We start from the raw sequence: 18,121 nt of genomic DNA on the forward strand, positions 1-18,121 counted from the left end.
CCTTTAACAAATAGAGGCTTAAAAGAAAATATCAAATACATTTCAAATAAAGACAAAACCTTGTATTTGGATTGTTTTATTCACTCCCCATCTCTTCTGTAGTTCTACTGCAGCTTTAATCCATCATCAATAAAACAAAGACAGAAGAGAGCCCACCTTCATATATTACCTCTGAACAAAAAAGAAATGACAGCGCTACAACAGATATCAAATTAAAAAAAGAAGGGACATTTATACAGAGACTCAGAGGACGAGGTTATAGGACGACAGGAGAAAGTGCAAATCATGATGCAGTGAAGTGTTTTCTGACTGAGACGTCAACTGCAGCCTAGGAACATGGGGAGGGTGGGGGGGTGTTGAACTACGTGGCAGACCAGATAACAGGAGGAGGAGGAGGGGGCATCAGAGCTCCTGTGGAAAATGAAGATGAGCGTTTACAGCGACAGGACACAGACACAGTGGCGGCATGGAAAGATTAGTGGTGCAGTACAAACTGACAAAGGTTTGGCCTCAGCGTCCGAACAAAGATGATGACATCCTCCATAGCAACACACAGACACACAGGGCTCAGAAAAGGGTCCAGACTATTCTGCATCAAAGTTGCCTGAGCTGCAACAGCCTTGGAATAGAAAGCCCAGTGTAGCTGAAGGTAACAAAGAAAAAAAAAAGGAGAATCACTGCAGCTGATTCAAAGAAAACATATTCTCCCTGTGTGACATTTAATCTAACAATTTGTTAAAGGGTCAGTTCACCCAAATTAAACAGAACATGATTCTAGTGGAATGTAGCCATGCAGAGAAATCCATCTCTGACATCTGAACATTGAAAAAAATACAACAGCTTTGTCTCTATCAAGAAAGTGTGGTTACTGTAATAAAACAGTCATGTGCACAGTGATAGAAGCAGGAAATGATACAGAACCTGCTACTGAAGAGGCTCATTGACAATTTCACACATGATCTCAAAACTTTTTCCAAAAATTCCAGGGTTGTTCATTAAGACGTTTTAGTTTAGCTTCTCATAATTTTCTTTGTGCAATGCATTGTGGTCCATTAGTTTACGTCGACAGCACACTCTAAGCTCTTTTTTCAAGCGTATGTACCGTTTGTTTGGAGAACACTTGATTTGGTCACCGCTCCAGCAGAAACAAAAGATGCACAGAATTTGTTTAGTCCTTCTCTGGAGACTGTCGGTGTCACATTTGTTTAAAATAAAAAATTTAAACTGCACTGAGCAACATCTCCAACAACAATCTCCATTGTTAGGAGATTTTTTAAAATATATCATAATAGTGTTGTTAAAGAAAGTTAATTCAACAATTTTGATCATTTGATTAATTGACATCTGCTACTGAGCAAAAAAGCCAAATTTTCCCCAATTTCAGCTTCTTAAATGAGAATTTGCTTTATTCTGTTAAAATCGTTTTTGAAAACTCCCCTCAGGCTCCAGAAAACTGAATTATCTAACACTCAAAACTGTTTCTACAGGAAAAAACAATTTCTATTGCAAGTTGGGTGAACTGTTCCTTTACTGACTGAACAGGAAGCTTCCTTATTTTCTGCGATGATGTGACAAACAGCTCGACACAAACTGATCCATGATGCCTCACAGAACTATGAGTAGTGTCGACACAACCCCCACCCCCCCACACAAAATAAAAACAAAAACTCAAGTATTCACATCAACATTCTCTTCACACACGCATGGGGGGGGGGGGGGGGGGGGGGGGCAGCAGAGCTCCTGTGGAAAACGAAGATGAGCGGTTACAGCGACAGAACACGGACACAGGAAGATTAGTGTGCAGTACAAACTGGGGGGGGGGGGGGGCAAGAGAAAAAAACCATTGGACAGAAGGTAAACAGTCGTCTGATATGATTGGTGATCACATTGTTGTCGTGTGGGATCGACGTGGGACTCCGGTAGCTTTAAGAGCCGTAGCTTGGGTCTCCTGACGAGCTGAGATGGAGAAACTACACATTCTCTTTGCTGCATTCGAGTCTGTCGGGTAAAGTAAAAAAAACTACTGCGGTCAACGGTAGATAATAGTATAAAAAGAACAAACCAATGTGATGTGTGACTTCTTAACTGCGGTACATAAAATAAAAAAAAATGTAAAATGCATACATCAAATAAAGCTCTGTAAATTGCACTCTGATGTGGCACTAGTCTCACGCCCCCGTCCCAACTTATCATTTGGAATATTTACATTCAGTAGTTCAGTCCAGGATGGAGCGAAGATAGAAAAAGTTCTTACAAAGCAGAACTAAATGAGATTTCATGTTCGATTACGGAGATGAACAGATACAAGCTCGTATCCGACGACTGTCTCAGTCTTGCTCGTATCAGAACAGCTGCAAGTTCATCAGGGTTTTAGCTGCTCTCAGAGATGTCCACAGTAACAAGCTATCGCCTGCCCCCTACTGTGCAGCCAGTCCTGTTACAGTGGACCCTCCCTCTCCGAGCTGTAGTGTTCGTTGTTCTGCTTGACAAAACGGAGAGACCCCAGACCCAGTCCGCGGCCCCAGCGTGGGACTGGTTCTTGGTCCAAGGAGTCTGCTGGGCTTTGTTTTTTTCCTTTTTATTGCCTTGTTTAGTGTGGATGGCTCTTAGCGGAGTTTGAGCTTGAAGGCGGAGATCTCCATGGGATCGAGACTGATGAGGGAGTCGTTGGCCAGAGGCGTGCCGGAGTGCATCAGGGTCAGGGACATGGGCTGGAGCAGCTGCAGGTCCAAGTTCTTGAACAGTCCTGATACACTCAGCTGCACAGGGAGAGAGAAGGGAAGCCAAGAGCATTTGAGAATTAAAGCCATAAAACTGTTCAAAAATACAGTGAATATTAAAGTTTTGGCAACAAAACGTCCTTAAAGTATCAACACGTTATCCTAAAACTGCCCATGAGTGTTACATTATTAAATCACTATTAAGCTATTACATCTATCATTATTGGGGCATTAACATTAAAGCTGCTCTTTAAAGTTGAGCTAACTTATACAGTTTGAGTCAGTACATCATATTTCATAAACTCATGGAATGTTTAGTTAGAAAAGTACATTTCCTTACATTTGTGTACAATCAAACGAATTGCTTGTCTAATGTGTGTGTGTGTGTGTGTGTGTGTGTGTGTGTGTGTGTGTGTGTGTGTGTGTGTGTGTGTGTGTACACACTGACCTGTCCTTGAGTGGTTGTGCAGTTGAAGCCTAGATTCTGAGCCTCAAGGCCACAGTCCAGCGCAAGGCGGTGAAGAATCAAGGCCGTGTATGAAGACGGAGAGTGGGGGTCCTGCTGCTCACACACACAAGTTATGAAGTCATGATCATGTTGTTATAGTTGTTCCATCACTTTTTAAAATGTGTATGTACAGGTTCGTCTGCACCTCACCTGGCTCTGGATGCTGCGCAGGTTCAACAGGTGGAAGTCGCAGGGCAGGAGGGACCTGAGCGGGGCGAAGGTCTGCAGAGGAGGGATGCCGCGTCTTTTGGGCAAGACGGGCAGCGCCAGGACCTCGTGGTTCAGGATGGCGTTGGTTATGTGACTGAGTATAGACGGGAAGCTGGTCGTTGCACTGTCTATCATCTAAAGAGGGAAAGTCACAGATTAAACCGACAGTGGTTAAGACGTCAATGACTCTAGAACTCTACAGCTTGTTCATCATGAGGAATAGGAGGCGTGTTCCTAATTCTAGTCCACACACAGCAGCACTAATCAATCTATATGGGTTTGTTACAACTCGTGCACTTTGGTGTCATATTTTAAATTAAGAGTATTGCCAACAGGATGTTTGATGTTTGTGGCGAGTCACAGCAACTTCATCCCATCAGCAGTTTTATCAGAGCTGCATTATAAAACCGCAGCCAGTGCCTTCTGTTCTTTGCCGATGTGTGTTCATTTACTTGATAAATTCTATCATTTGTTTCTGTCAATGGCACTTGTCGTAAAAGACGGAGCGTTTTTTCTACGGCTACGAGGAGGATGGAAGTAAAAGATAGGAGCTGGCGCTATGGTGCACACTACGAAACAGGCTACCAAGCATCCCCACTGTTGCCAGGGCAATATTACCTCTTGAAATCCATCAGTCAACAATTTGGAGAGGAAAGAACTAAACAAGGATGTGAGTCTGGCAAAGAAGCCGTCATACTGGAGGTAATGAAGTGGAAAAAGAGTAAAAACAAAATTAGAGAGTGGAGAGGATAAGACAGATGGGGAGGTAATGAGTACTGGAAAGAAAAGATACAAAAAAAGGAGTTAATAAACAAAGAATGAAGGACAATAAACAAAGAATGAAGGACAAAACTCTGTTACTTTCAACAACCTTGATAAAAGAGAATCATTCAGGATCACAGAGTCGGACGTGATGCGCTGAAATTTAAAAAACTCTTGCCCAGCTTCAACAACGGCCTCTGCTGTTGATCTTACTGACCTTGTTGCCCAAGGATCTCCTCTCCAGCAGCAATCGGAAGTGGTTAACCGTCTTCTTGTTGTCCTTCAGGCCCTGGCCAAGTCCACGATTATCATCCTGCATTAAACGCCGGTCCATTATCACTTCCAGCTGGCCTGAGGGAGGAGGAGGGGCAACAGCTTTTACACAAAAGCAGTAAGGAATAAGTATTGAAGTTGACGCCCCCATCATTCACACACAATGATAAAAGGGTTTAGTTCAGTACACAAACTTGTGGATGTGAATTGCTTTGCTTTCTGAAAACCTCTCGAGGGAGAGATAATTGCTTCAATACTATTCCATAAAAAGGCGGAAGGCCGTAAAGAAAACCAAAGTGCATTTCAGACTGTCTTAAATTAAATCAAGAGAAATGACATAACATCAAATAAAATGCAACAAGATACGCACCGCTCTCCAAGCTGGTGACACCCAGGGACTGAGCCGTGTGCAGTGTGAGGCGGTGGTGGCTGTCCTGGATGTACGCCTGGCTGGGCATGGGATAAAAGTTGGCCTGCAGGGGAAGCTTCAGATAGTGGCGACGAGGTTGCATCTACAAGTGGTGATGAAACGCAAATCAAGGATACATAGTTATATTGTGACAGAATAGAAAGTTAAACTTCTCTACTGAGCAGAGTGGGACCGACCTGGAAGCCGTTGAGGTCTGTGTAGAAGACATCTCCACTCTGGATGTCGGTAACCAGGCGCATGGCAAGCTCCTTATTGGTCTGATCTCTGATGTCCACTGAGGTGGTGATGTCTACAGACAAACCATCCACCCCTGAAAACATAGATACAAACTATTCAGAACACGAAGGGCACTCAGAGAGTACATGCCTCTGCCAAGGTTAATGAGCGGGCTTGCCATGTCAAAGCAATGTTTCTAATCAATTCTCTGGCTTCACGTGGAGTTAAACTATGGGGAACTTTGTCCTGCAATATTTGCAATTTATCTGTGACTGTGTCCTCAGTCTGTGTATCCGTCACTTGGAATTTGTTGTTGGCGTTCATGCGCGTGCACCCCCCCTGCTACCACCAAAGATTGATTGAATTCTGTGGGAAATGCTGAAGAGAAAGTTAAACAAAATTCCTCAATCAGCCCATTTATTAGGATCCACCACGGAACTGAATGGGTTCCTTCCTGACCCATAATGCATCCTACCCCTTAGTTTCATGGTAATCCTTAATGTAGAAATCCTGCTATCTAAGAGACAGACAAACACGAACGGAAGCTTAACCTCTTGGAGGTAAATAAACTTCAGCCATAGAGTAAATGCAAAGATGAAATGTGCAAATGTGGAACTAATCTACTTAGCCTGCTCAAAGAAAAAGAGAAAGGCAGCCACACTGTCAGATGACAGGGAAAAAAGTCCCTAATTGAATAATAAATGGTCATTTAGTTAAACATATTGTTGAATTGTACCATCTGGTGCCTTTAACTAAACATTAAAAAGCTTCAGGAAAAAAAGCCATTTGATGTGATTCCAAACTGCAGTATTGTGCGTTTATTACCTGGCACATTGTTGATGCGAACGGTCTGCTGGAAATGCTGGTAGTGTGCCACTACCTCCGAGAAGAGAGGCCCCTCCACAACACGCACCACGGGTGATTCTTTCTGGTGGTAGGGCTGAAAGCAGGACAAGAGAAAGAGGAATCGCAAGCTGAATGAGTAATAACATTTGAGTTGAGGAACGATGAAGTAGAAAAAGGCCCCCCAGCAGAATGAGTAATAACATACGAACAGAACAACAAATCCCCAACACTCCTGCATATTGTGTTGTCTTAAACATCAAGGAGATGAAGCAGCACTCCCTCTCTGCCCTGAGCTCCCCCAGCATGATAGAATGACATTTCTCACAAGTCTTTGATAAGAGTCTCCCTTGTGGATTGTATGTAAACATCTGAAAGAATACCTTGGCTTTTCCATCAGGTAGAAAGAGGTAAGCTCCGCTTTTGTCTTTGGAGGGGCGAGTGCCATAAACCATGAACTGCATCTGAACCTTCACTTCCTGGTGATCATCCTTATGCTTGATGCTCTGCAGATGAAAAAGCCACAGAGGAAGAGAGAGCGCAGAGTAAAGAAAAGACAGAATTAGAAAAGATGTCATGTTCACTCTGATCAAACAAACTAAGGCTTTTTTTTTTCCTCCTACAAAAGCCAAAATGGAAGTTAACACAGAAGAGCAAATCCTCAACTCAGATTTAAGGTCAAGAGAAAACAGGAGACACAAACCTCCAGCAGACCAGTGGTTCCAGAGAAGCTAAGTGTGAGAGACTGACTGCTGATGTAGAAGGTTTGAGGGTCAGCCTGCTGAGAGCGAACAGGAAGCGGTTCCGCGGCCCGGGCACTGGTGCCCCGTCCAGACAGCCTGAGCAGCGTGTCAGAGCGGAGCGTCATGGGCGATTCCGGAGAGTCATAAAGATGGAACACGGCCAGACCCAGTGGCGGCAGACGAACCATGAATGTTGCCTAGACAAATTGGATGGAAGAATGGCAGGATGTGGTTAAAAATCACAGCGGTGGAAATTTCAAGAGTTTTATAGTTCTGGCCTCAGTCTCCTTGTTAATCAGATCAGGGAGTGTTGACCACAAGGCATTCATTAAAAGTTTAAAGCAATTAAACATTAGCGACAGTGTGTTGTAATTAAAATATGATGAGAGAGGAGACTGTATTCTGTCTCTCTCATTCAAATTCATCAGTTTTAGTGCAGAGCTGGAAGTCCTGCCAGTTATTTTATTACCACATTTCCTCGAATAGTGATCAGGTTCTTTATTTACCTCACGGTGCAGGAGTTAAAAGTTCTCTTAGGCAGGATAGTTTTAGAAAGAGACCTCAACTTCCAATTCCTCATGGTAAAGTTTGTTTATATTTCATTGGAAACCCTGTTAATCGACTCTGACGTATAGATCACTGCTTTTCCCCTTTGAGAGCTAGAATTGACCATTATATATTTGGTGAGTAGGTACAGCTTATACAGTCAGAGTAATGTTGAAGTGTAGATCAGTTAAAAAGAGATGACAACAAAAAACAGTGTTTATCTCCAGTATTGAGCAAAGAAGCCTCAAAATATTAAGAATTTCAAACAGGTTGGTGTATTAACTATGCAATCATCGCTGCCACATGAAGCCCAACAGAACTGATCACTACGTGTGGCTGCAGGGGGCGCTGTTGCTCAGTAAACAGTACATAAGGATAAAGACTTTGTACACATGTTTTTATGCCAAAATGTTTTAGAATTTAGATTCAATGTGACCATGCAATAAGAAATACTATTGTATTAACATTGCAACTGTTTAAAAGGAGAGTGTCTAGGAGTTTTCTGTATAAAGACTTTTTGTATTTTTTGTATTTGCGTATGACCATTGTCGAAATGCTTTGGAGTGAACCAGCCGTACTGTAGCTGAAGAGTTAACAGTGTGGACACTGACTGTTCTGCAGAAACCAGCAGTGCCTAATAAATTTCAGGTCTTACCTCAAATACCTCTGCACTCATTTGACTGGCAGAGCTCCACTGAGCACTCAGCTGCACAGGGAGTGTCTGTCCATCCTCCGTGAGCACCCGCACCCTGACTGTGTTGACCAACACCGTCACCACACACAGCCGCTCATGCTCGATGGGGTTGAACAAAACCACGTACCTGCCAGATGAAAGGGAAAAATAAATCATGAGCACAGGATGGTGGAGGAGAGAAAGATGAGGAGACGAGATTAGAGATGCAGATAATACCTCGGTCCTGCTGGGTCCAGCTCGATTAAAGTGCGCTGAGGAAGAGAGTCTTGAGTAGCACGCCGATCATCCTACAGAACAAAAATATAACTCAGGGAAGGAGCTTTCAATAAAGGGACAAAAGGGCAGTTTTTTAACATTGAATTATACCGTGGCAGACGAGTCACACCATGTTTCCTCTTACCGTCTCCAGGAAGGGCTCCGTCTGGTAAAAGCGATAAAACTCTTTGTTTTTCATCACCAGGAAATGAGCAGCATTAACGATTACCCTCTTCAGACCAATGAGCGAACGCAGTAATCTAGGGAGGAGAAAGAGGAATCAATGGCTTACTGCAGCCGTCAGAGCAGATGGCTTTTCAATACTTTTCCTTCAAGGTATTGAGCAGGAAACTTTTAAATGGCCACAGAGGCAGATGATTAAAACGTTGCTGCACAGTGTTTCATATAAATTTAAATCTAAAACTATTCAAAGCCTCCAATCCATACTGCAATTTAGCTTTAAAACCCAGATCCTTACTTGGTACCGTAGTCAATGACAACATTCTCCTTCGCGGTGCCAGTGATGGCGTCGTGATGCTGGAAGAGAGCAACAGACTGCCTCGCGTCGACAAGTAGGGCATAATCTGAAACTGGGTAGCGTCCTTCCATGCCCACATGTCGAGCATTCGCAACTGCCAGACTGTAAAGGATCTCGGCCCCCCTGAAGGACAATGACAAACAGTTATAGCCATGATAGTCAAAAGACAAGTATTTATTATTTGAACAAAAATGCATGAAAGACAATTTTTCCAACTTAAACAAGAAATTTAAATATGCTTTAAAATGTATTATTTGCTAAATTGATCAAAACCTAATTGTAGGATTCATGGAACATACTCATGTGAATTGAAAGGAAAATTTTATTCAAATATATTTGAAGTTTTTGCTTAATTTTGAGAGAAACAAGAGAAAAATGTGAGATGAAAATTAAATATCCAATCAATAATTTTATGATAATGCAGTTTTTTTTATAAACCCAATTTAAAAGTTTGACATAACATGGCGATGGAGTTTTTCTGATGTCTATGGAAATAAATTACAGCGTAAACACCAATGTAAATCGCCTCAGTGAACAATATTGACCCAGATAATTCATTTTTATGTGTTTTGTTCATTGGATTCTATTTTGTAATTATCATTATTAACCCACATAAATGGCAACAGTATAAGAGCATTCCAAATAATTTGTCTCAATCATTAGCAATGTGCCATTAATCTGCCCAACCTGAGGTGCGACTCAATCACTCGGTCCAGGCTCTTGTAAAAGGGACGAGAGGTGAAGTAGCCAGTCCAGTAATGATCTTCACGGTCTGCATAGGCAAAGAAATCTCCACTTAGCACCGGGAAGTCTGCAGGTCTGGATCCCTGGGCCACTCCATGTGCTTTGTATACAGCATTAAAATAGTCTGAGAGGGTCCCAAACTGAGCCTGGTGACAGATGACATGTTGGGGAAAAAAGGCAAAAAAAACAGAGAGGCTTTACTGAAACACAGCTGAACAAAAGAAAATAACAGCTCTCATTATTATTCATGCACCTTTCGTCCTGCATCTCATCTTCTGAACGGAACACTGAGTCGTGACAGATTCTTTGTTCTGTCAGCAACTTAAAATACCACTGCATGATTCATTATCACAAGAAAGCTTGTTCACCTAGATACTCGGAGCACCACATGCTGAGATGCATGAGAATAAACAGAAACAATATGCATATATATTTGGAAACGCAATTTGTGACAGTTGACAAATTATCCTCTTACCTGTACGTGCAGCTCTGGGTGAGAATTCATGTAGTCAAACAGCTTCTGGTAGTTGATGAACTGCTGATCCCACTCCAAGGCCTTGTCGTAGCGGAAGTCATCTCCCAGTGGGACCAGGAGTACCTTGCTGCGGTACAGTTTGGACTTTTTACGGTACTGATCCAGGAGCAGATTAGCCCTGAATGAGAAAGAGAGGGTTTATAAGAAAGGAAGAATTTTCTTATCTCCTGGCATCCAAAGTGCCCTGTTTGTTTGTCAAGGCCAGTTTTCTAGGAAATACATCTGACACTGGAAGGAGGAGCATCAAATTAGCCCTGGGGTGTTTTTGCATCAGCCACTGAAATATGTACTGGGGAAAGTTTTTTTTTTTTAGCTCAATGTGACTGTGAGAGTATCTGCAGTGTCTGTGTCTCTCTCCCTCAGTTCATTCGCCCTCTCTGGCTGTTGTCCCTGGCATGAGTTCAAGTTTAGTTTATTTGTCGGGGAGCAGTTCAGAAAACACAGAGCTGCAACAGCGGCGACCAAACTGCTGTGAGCAGCTGGAGACAAATTTCACATAAACATGTAACAAACAAACGACTAATTGAGATGAATGTGTCTCTTAGTTGAAAAATAAACTGGTCTCTTGTGGAGAACTATGAAATAGAGACACTGTTTCTAAATAATCCCAAACATGTTTTATGCTTTTGCATTTCTTGATATTTAATCTGACAACTTGAACACTTGGGCTGTAGCTGACAATCATATTTATTAATGATCATTTTCTCAATTAACCGATTCATTATTTGATCTATGACACTTCAGTTTGTGTTCCATACCATGTGATCAGGATCTTGAGTTACATAAATAATGAACAAAAGATTTCCTTCAATTATTTTTTGGGATCACACATGACAAAGAACAGCTGCAGTTCCTGACCTTTGAGAATATGGAACATGAGACTATTTGTCATTTTGTAGTGTGCCTTAAATATGAAATCAGTCAAAACTTGTTACTTATTAAATTTCTGTCAAATCAAATAATTGATTGACCGACTAACTGTTTTAGTTCTAATTAACACCAATACCAGTTTTTCTTTCTTCAAAAGCAAATAACAGCTCATCAGTCCTGATATCTTGATCTGGCTCTACATCCTAAAATTTGTCTGGATATGATGACTTCAACCCAACATGACTACCCCCCTTAATTCCTCACCTCTCTGCTAGGTTGGCCTCCACCACAGTTTTTGGTGGCACTTTCCAGGGGCAGTTTATCCGACCACCCGGTAACCTCTTGAAATCAAACTGGCAGCAGATCTTCGGATCAGGTCCACAGGTGTGAGGCACGTCGTAGCTGTAGAACGGCATCATATGGCAAAACATATCTGTGCCCGATCCAGTGTCTGTCAAAGCAGTAAAGTAAAAACAAACAGGACTGAGACATTTATTATTGAAATGTACAGATAAAGCATGTTCTGTGAAGGGGTGCTATTCATGATCATAGACATGCTGGTAATTTAATATAAGCTTGCGCAATGTGCTGAATAAAGCAGCTGAAGGCAAAGGACAATTAATTCTTTAAAAGAAGTGGCTATTTCATATTATATACTGTATAAGGGATTTTTTCAATTAAGAAAAAAATGGGCAGTAAATCTTCAGCAGGCATCCCATTCATTAAGAAATGTTAATGAAGATAGCCTCTCTAGAGCTATTACAAACTGGTTGTCCTTCCAAAACTTCTCCGTCTTTCAAGGGCCATAACAAGTGGCATGACTCATTCTCCTATGAGCCTAACAAAGATGGGTGCATGAATCAGATGACATTGCTGGCTCCGCTCCACTCACCCCAGGCCTGCCTCCACATAAACTCCAGGCTGCGGGTGGAGGCAAAGTGTTTTTTGATGGAGTAATGGACTCGCTGAATGAGCATGCTGGTCAGGTTTGCCTTCTTCAGCAGATAGGGCATAGTAGCACTGTGACCAAAGGGGTCTACTGCCCACCCACTGCGAGGGGTTATACCTGTGAGGAGGAGAGAGAGGATGTATAATCAGATAAAAAGGAAGGAATGAATCTTTCAAATTAAGAAATTCAAGGACAAACGGAAGATTATTCTTCTTTCACTGTCACTCTCCTGTGTGTGAATGACAAAGGATAAATTCTGATGGATCATGTACCCAGATTTCTCTCAAGCCACTGATGTCCTTCGATGAGCTGGTCTATCATGGCAAAGTAGTGAACGTTGGCTTCATCCGTCATCACCCAGCCTCCTGTCACAATCTCAAGCTGCCCTCCCAGGATCAGCCTGTGGAAGAGAGAGGATAAAGAAAGCAAGGTGAGGATAATCCAGCTCTAAAGAGAAAGAGTCACATTAACCAGATAAGCTATTTTTAGAGTTTCCACAGTGTGCCAGTAGATACTGGGCATTGTGTAAAAACACTGTACTTAACGACCATCAAGGAAATCTCAATTAATTCTCAGTGGGGAAATATAAGATAAAATGGTTTTGCTTCAATAAGCTGTTACTCACTTGCGCACAGCCTCTTGTTTTTGAATGTCTGCAGTCTCCCACCACTTTGAGAAGAACGAAATCTCAGACCAGATGAACTTCCTGCGAGGATCTTCAGCCAACTTCACCACCATGTTGTTTAAAATGTGCTGCGTCTGGTCTGTAAAGTACTTGTCAAAAGTCTTGATCCAACCTTAGAGGACAAGAAGATAGATATGTGAAAATAATCTGCACAACAGTTGACAAACAGACTATCTGCCAGTGTGACAGACTAACAACCCCCAACTCCCACTCACAGGCTGATACAAGAAGACAGGACAGGTACACTGTGCAGAAAGTGCTGCAACAGATCAAAAATAAAACTCATATTTAATTCAAATAGAGCTGTTCTCCTCAGAAAACTACTTAGCAGAGTGCTACCGAAGAACATGACTAAAAAGCTCTTTCAGTGCAGTTTTAGAGTGCAACTGTGTAGAATATCACAGATTATAAATATCCTGTGAAAGGCTAATATGTTTTATAGAGATCAAGCTTCCACATCGTCTCTAATCACGCAAAATCATAATCCGTGTCTTTTACAAGGTGGGGGTAAAAAAAATCAAGAGCTCGTAGTCACTTGTGAAGGATGGGTCTATTTACTGCAGCATTTTTAACATTCTGGTTGCAAAACCTTAACATCGTCTATAAACACTGGACCCTGCTTCACCAAAAATACGTAAAGAAAAACATTGCAGCATTGTTTGAATCTAATTTAGCTTCAAGTGAATTCTGTTCTTTCCGTTGTTGGGCAAACTTTGCAGGTCTCTACAGCCTGTCAACATATCAATAACTGTCAACTTACCAAGCAGGATGGTAAAAAAATGTAATGGAAATGTCAGTCTAAGATCAAATCTGAGCCAACACCATCTATAAATAGCCACAATTCTCCAATGCCAATATCTTTGTAATTCCATAGTTTGTGGAAGAGCCTTCAATCATGTCAGAAGTATGCTAATAATATGAGTACAAATGATTTTGAATGATTTCTACACCCCAGTCACTGCAACACAGGTAAGGCTTCACAGATGCTGTTTTGTCTCATCTCTGTACCAAGGCCCTATTTTAACTCTCTAGTTCACGCTTAAGGCTGTGTCTCCACAAACCATTTGATCAGACAGACTTTCAAACAACCACATGAGGCATTTTCAACATTAAGTTTCACAGTGCGTTTGGTGTGTAACACTTTTGCAACTCACCTGGATCGTTGTGGGAGTGAGGAACGACAAAGACTTGAAGCGGTTCATTGTCCCACTCATCAGGCTCATAAGTTATGTCAAAACCCTGCTTCCATACACCACCGTCTGGGTTATCAAACTTCACGAGTGAGTAAACATCCAGCATCTATGATGAAACCCCAAATCATAATTTGCTCACTAATAAGAGCCCAAAAACAAGCACGAATAACAGACCAACAAAACATGTTGTTTCATGCATTTTTTTTACAATGATTGAAATTGGAAAGAGCACACAGAGACAGAGAACATAGAAAACAGATGATGTGCAGAATTTAATACATGTATAACTAAACAAACATGGATGAAATGTGATAATGATAGTGACATCATAGTTACTACAAATTCAAGTTGTGTTCTCGGAGGTATGAAGGTTCATGTGCAGGATTGTATATGTGAGAGAGAAAAAGGAAAGAAATGTATGATAGTAAATAAATATATAAATGCTTTCTCATAATTGATATTTACAAATGCCACTTTTCTTTATATGGGTGAAGCTGTCGATTCAGAAAATGAAGGGGTGGCTTGCCGGGGGGGCTGGTGTCATCGTTGGTGGGGGGAATGTTATCAGGGTGACAATGTGTACTTGTTTGTGTCACACGAATAGAAAAGTGTTATTCATAAACTGGATCCTGCAAGTGTGGAGCAAATCCATTAATCTGCAGAGATGTATTCAAATAGCAGAAGGTGCCAATGCACTGTTGAAATAAGATTTCTGTCTTAAGGTAGTTATGGTGAGCAGAATGGGTTGTTCTTATGTCAGTAGCCTGCTGATGATTCAGTGATGCATGTATATGTGATGATTGTCAAGACTGTTTAATGTGCATTGTGTTTGGATGCAATGCACACATCATGTGGGTCCCATATTGGGTAGATTATATTGGTTGAAATTAACTGTGTGTAGAATTTCGTATTGAGAAGCTGCAGATGTTCATCCAGCAACATATGCATTTTAGCCATTTCATCTGAGGGAAAAACTAGTAGAGCACCTGAACATCGGCTTGACCACTGCTGCCTCCAGCTATCTGACAATCCTGGGGTTTGACAGCGAGGAAAGTGGGGCGACCATCAAATGGCAGTACCCAGGAACCATTGGCACTTCTGAATGGCAGGTGGCCGCTGGGAGACACAGCTCCTGTGTCTGTGAGCTCCATTACAGAGTCTTTTATGTGGCTGATGATTTGGTGGTTTTCCTCCAGGAGCTGCTCCAGCTGCTCTATCCGGTTCTGCAGAACTGAGATTTGGCTCTAAAACACAGAGAAAATAATAAATCACGCAGCTGTGTAACATAATAAAACATCTGCTGATAAAACCCTACGTATGTCTCTGTTATATTGAACAGACCTAAGTTTAAAGACTTGAAATTAGATCATCTGTAATGAAAAATTCTTTGAAGATAACACATGGCAACATCTCTACAGTAACAATAAGTGCACGACTGGACATGACTATTTTTTTTAAAAAAATTTTAATTGTTCTGTTTTTTTCTGAGTTGATGCAGATCATGGTGTATTACAACAAAACATGCTAAAAAAAAAAGAGCTACAAACTTTAGCTGCAGAAAAAAGTTTTATCACAATCTATGAACCTCCACAACAGCCATTATTCTTACCCGTGGAAAGTTCCCTGCGTTCTGTCGCCTTGCAGGGTCATGTTGGACTCGATCCAACATCAGATACAGAGAGAATACAGCCACACAGAATATGGCCCCTCCACACACTGTCACCTGTTTCCTCAGTTTCATCCTCCTCTGGAGCTGTCTTGTTTCCGGGATTTAAATTTGAAAAAATAACCTTGACTGGGGTGTTTTGTTCCAGCACAGAGGGGAAACAAAAAGCCCTTGAAATTGTGTTCCAGTTATCTGTCACAGTGCAAAAAATATGATGGAAAGTAATCAGCTACAACGGTATTAATGGTTCAGTTCCACTCCTGCGATGCCTCCAGACACCACTAACCATACTGGAGACCACAGCGAAGGGGGCTAAAGCATTGGGAGCAGTGGACAAGGATACTAAATCAGCAATAGCTGGCAAAAAAATGTGTCAGCTTTGGCCAAACCACAGCCACCGGTGGGTTCCTTCAAAGTAGCCCTTGTGCTCAACCATCCAAACCGATGAGATTGCAGGAAAAAAAAAAAAAAACAAGTACCACACAGAGGGGGCTTAAACAGGGAGCTTAGTGTCCCTGCAGCATGATGTGCGTCTCTGTGGGCCTGCTCTCCTGGTCCAGTCCCCACTCCCACAGCAGACTAATCCTCCAGTACAGCCAGAGTCCCCCTTGGCTCAGTTGGCCTCCAGTGCCATAACAGTTTGCCCACTATGCTGGGACAGTGCAAAGAAACAGGCAGAGAAAAAAAAGACCCAACTTGACTCAGAGCAGCAGCTTTTTGTTATCAAGGTTCAACTCTGCCCCCGAAGCAGCTCCAGGAATTAAAATGAGACAAATGTCATTCTTCTCTCAGTAGCATAGAAATTGCACATCTACAATGGCAGCATGAGCCGTGCGTCTGTCCTCGATCAAGAGCGCCAAGTTGAAATCACATGGGATGGTCTTCTTCAGCTGTTAGAAGAGAAAATGTTGATTAATGGAGTATGCAGAGCAAATGTAGTCTGCCTTTCAATAGCAGGCCTGACAGGAAGCACAAGCAAATGGGAGCTATGGAGAAGAGCAAGAGATCTCTGTTCTGATCTGGCCAGTACAGTCAACACAAGAGGAGGGATCAAGCTGAGCAGAGTGGCCAGCGTTTTCCTCACAGCACCAACAAGTTGTTCCTGTTTCCCCTCTGTGTGCAAATCCAACCCAGTGTTTAATCGGCTCACTTGTCAGGCTGGGACGATCCTCAGCATTACCACAGGGAGTTAGGGATAATAACCTGGCACTTGCCTTTGCTTTGTCCGCCTGAAAAGGAGCCTCAATGTCAACAGGAGGACGATTCTTTCTCAGACCACCTGGCCCTGGTTAGAGGAATTAGAGGCTTTGTAAACTGAGGTGCATGACAAGAGATCACCTCCACAGCCACAAATTCACGTGACAGAATTACACCCAACAGATATCAAGTTTCTCACATCAGGCTCGTTAGCATCAATAGAAACAATCCTTAAATACTCGTGACCCCTTCTGTAAACAATCAACTTGTGACCAGTCCCCCTGGGGTGATTGACTGACAGGTGAGTGTACGAGTTAAACGTGACTTGGGGTCAGCTACTGCTGGGCAGCTAGCCAGACGAACACTGCGCTGCTGCAAACTTAAGAGCACTAAAATACCCGCAATTAGACTTTATCCCAAGTCAGCTCACACACACGACAGCTGGTTTAGACATCCAGCTAATGATCCCATTAACCACGTTAAAACTTTACCCTAATCCCAGTTACTTTAACGTTCGCCAGATATCACGGATATGCTGCTAAAACAAGCTAGCGCTAGCAACCAGATGTGGCACCGAGTAACCGCATCGACTCGACTGGTTTACGAGCTACATTCAAGAGAGTGATGCTAGTGAGTGAAGGTTGACAACAGGAGAGTGATTTACCGATGAGTGCGTGTGTCACCGCTGTGTGTCCGTGTCGGTGTCTGTGACCAACGCTACGGACGATAGCAAGAACTGGCTTGACAACATTAAGACGTGGCTGATATCTCTGGGTAACCGCTGACTTTGCTGCTAAACCTCCGTTAACACTCCAGCTCCGTCTCGGTAAAATGTCCCCGTGTGAAGGAAAAGAGGAAAAACAGGACGTTACCCATCAGAGGAGAGAAGTCCGGAAGAGAGCAGTGCCCAGCGGTGTGTCGGTGTGTCGGTGTGTGAGTGTGTGTGAGTGTGTGTCTGTAGCTCCGGGCTGACAGATCAACTGAACTAGCTGCTAGCACCACCGTTGTGAGCAGCATTCCGCAAAGCATCATGGGAGGCGAGGAGCTGCGCATCGGTCTGTGATTGGTCGGCGGCCGCAGAGCTTTTTAAAATAAATGCTCCAACCTGTCATTTCTCTCTCTGCGATGAAACACAGTTTATGATGTGGATGTCAATAACCAAGTTATTATCTTATTCACTCCGTCAATCATTTGTGAGCGTCATCTCGTTTATTTTGTATATATTTTTACACACACACAAGATATGTACCAGGAGTGGACGCTGCCTCCTCCACTATCCACTCACCACTATGCCAATGGAGGGGTGAGTGGAGGGTTTGAGTCCACAGAACACTTTTGGAGTTTCAGGGGTAAACAGTGTTGCAGCCAAATCCAATACAATTGAAATAAATGGTTAATGGATTCTTCAGACATATATAAACAACAGAAAAAACACAAAAGGCCTCCATACTGCTCCTGTGGTGTCATCCAAGTGTCCGCAAACCCAGACATTCAAATTCAACTCAAAGCAGCGTCATTTACATCATGTTTTTAGCCTAAATGTC

The 18,121-nt window shown here is 42.5% G+C and overlaps 1 protein-coding gene across 3 annotated transcripts; it reads right to left on the minus strand.

The window, feature by feature from the left end:
• Positions 1-60: 60 nt before the first annotated feature.
• man2a2 (mannosidase, alpha, class 2A, member 2) lies at positions 61-17,588 on the minus strand. Of its 3 annotated transcripts, none has more exons than XM_069529274.1 (24): positions 17,450-17,588; positions 15,324-16,270; positions 14,701-14,958; positions 13,676-13,820; positions 12,462-12,633; positions 12,109-12,236; positions 11,780-11,953; positions 11,152-11,338; positions 9,958-10,135; positions 9,426-9,628; positions 8,679-8,861; positions 8,346-8,460; positions 8,162-8,232; positions 7,907-8,072; positions 6,666-6,902; positions 6,346-6,468; positions 5,945-6,059; positions 5,080-5,213; positions 4,844-4,985; positions 4,418-4,551; positions 4,057-4,134; positions 3,379-3,573; positions 3,169-3,282; positions 61-2,759 (listed from the first exon to the last, which is right to left on the minus strand). In XM_069529274.1, exons 2-24 carry the CDS (start codon positions 15,453-15,455, stop codon positions 2,607-2,609), a joined length of 3,537 nt encoding a protein of 1,178 aa, XP_069385375.1. In that variant the 5' UTR covers positions 15,456-16,270; positions 17,450-17,588; the 3' UTR covers positions 61-2,606. The 3 variants fall into 3 exon arrangements, with proteins under 3 accessions (XP_069385375.1, XP_069385376.1, XP_019934933.1); XM_069529275.1 differs by lacking the exon at positions 4,057-4,134 and adding an exon at positions 16,595-16,665 and having other exon boundaries at positions 17,450-17,576; XM_020079374.2 differs by lacking the exon at positions 4,057-4,134.
• Between the last annotated feature and the right edge of the window lie 533 nt (positions 17,589-18,121).

The sequence above is a fragment of the Paralichthys olivaceus genome, chromosome 7, assembly GCF_024713975.1.
Source record: "Paralichthys olivaceus isolate ysfri-2021 chromosome 7, ASM2471397v2, whole genome shotgun sequence".
Taxonomy (NCBI): domain Eukaryota; kingdom Metazoa; phylum Chordata; class Actinopteri; order Pleuronectiformes; family Paralichthyidae; genus Paralichthys; species Paralichthys olivaceus.

Coding starts and splice junctions, on each gene's coding strand:
- man2a2 (XM_069529274.1), bottom strand. CDS start 15,455: ATGAAACTGAGGAAACAGGTGACAGTGTGTGGAGGGGCCATATTCTGT. Junction 13,821..14,700: donor GTGGTCAAGCCGATGTTCAG/GTGCTCTACTAG, acceptor GTTTCATCATAG/ATGCTGGATGTTTACTCACT. Junction 9,629..9,957: donor ACCCAGAGCTGCACGTACAG/GTAAGAGGATAA, acceptor ATCTGTCACCAG/GCTCAGTTTGGGACCCTCTC.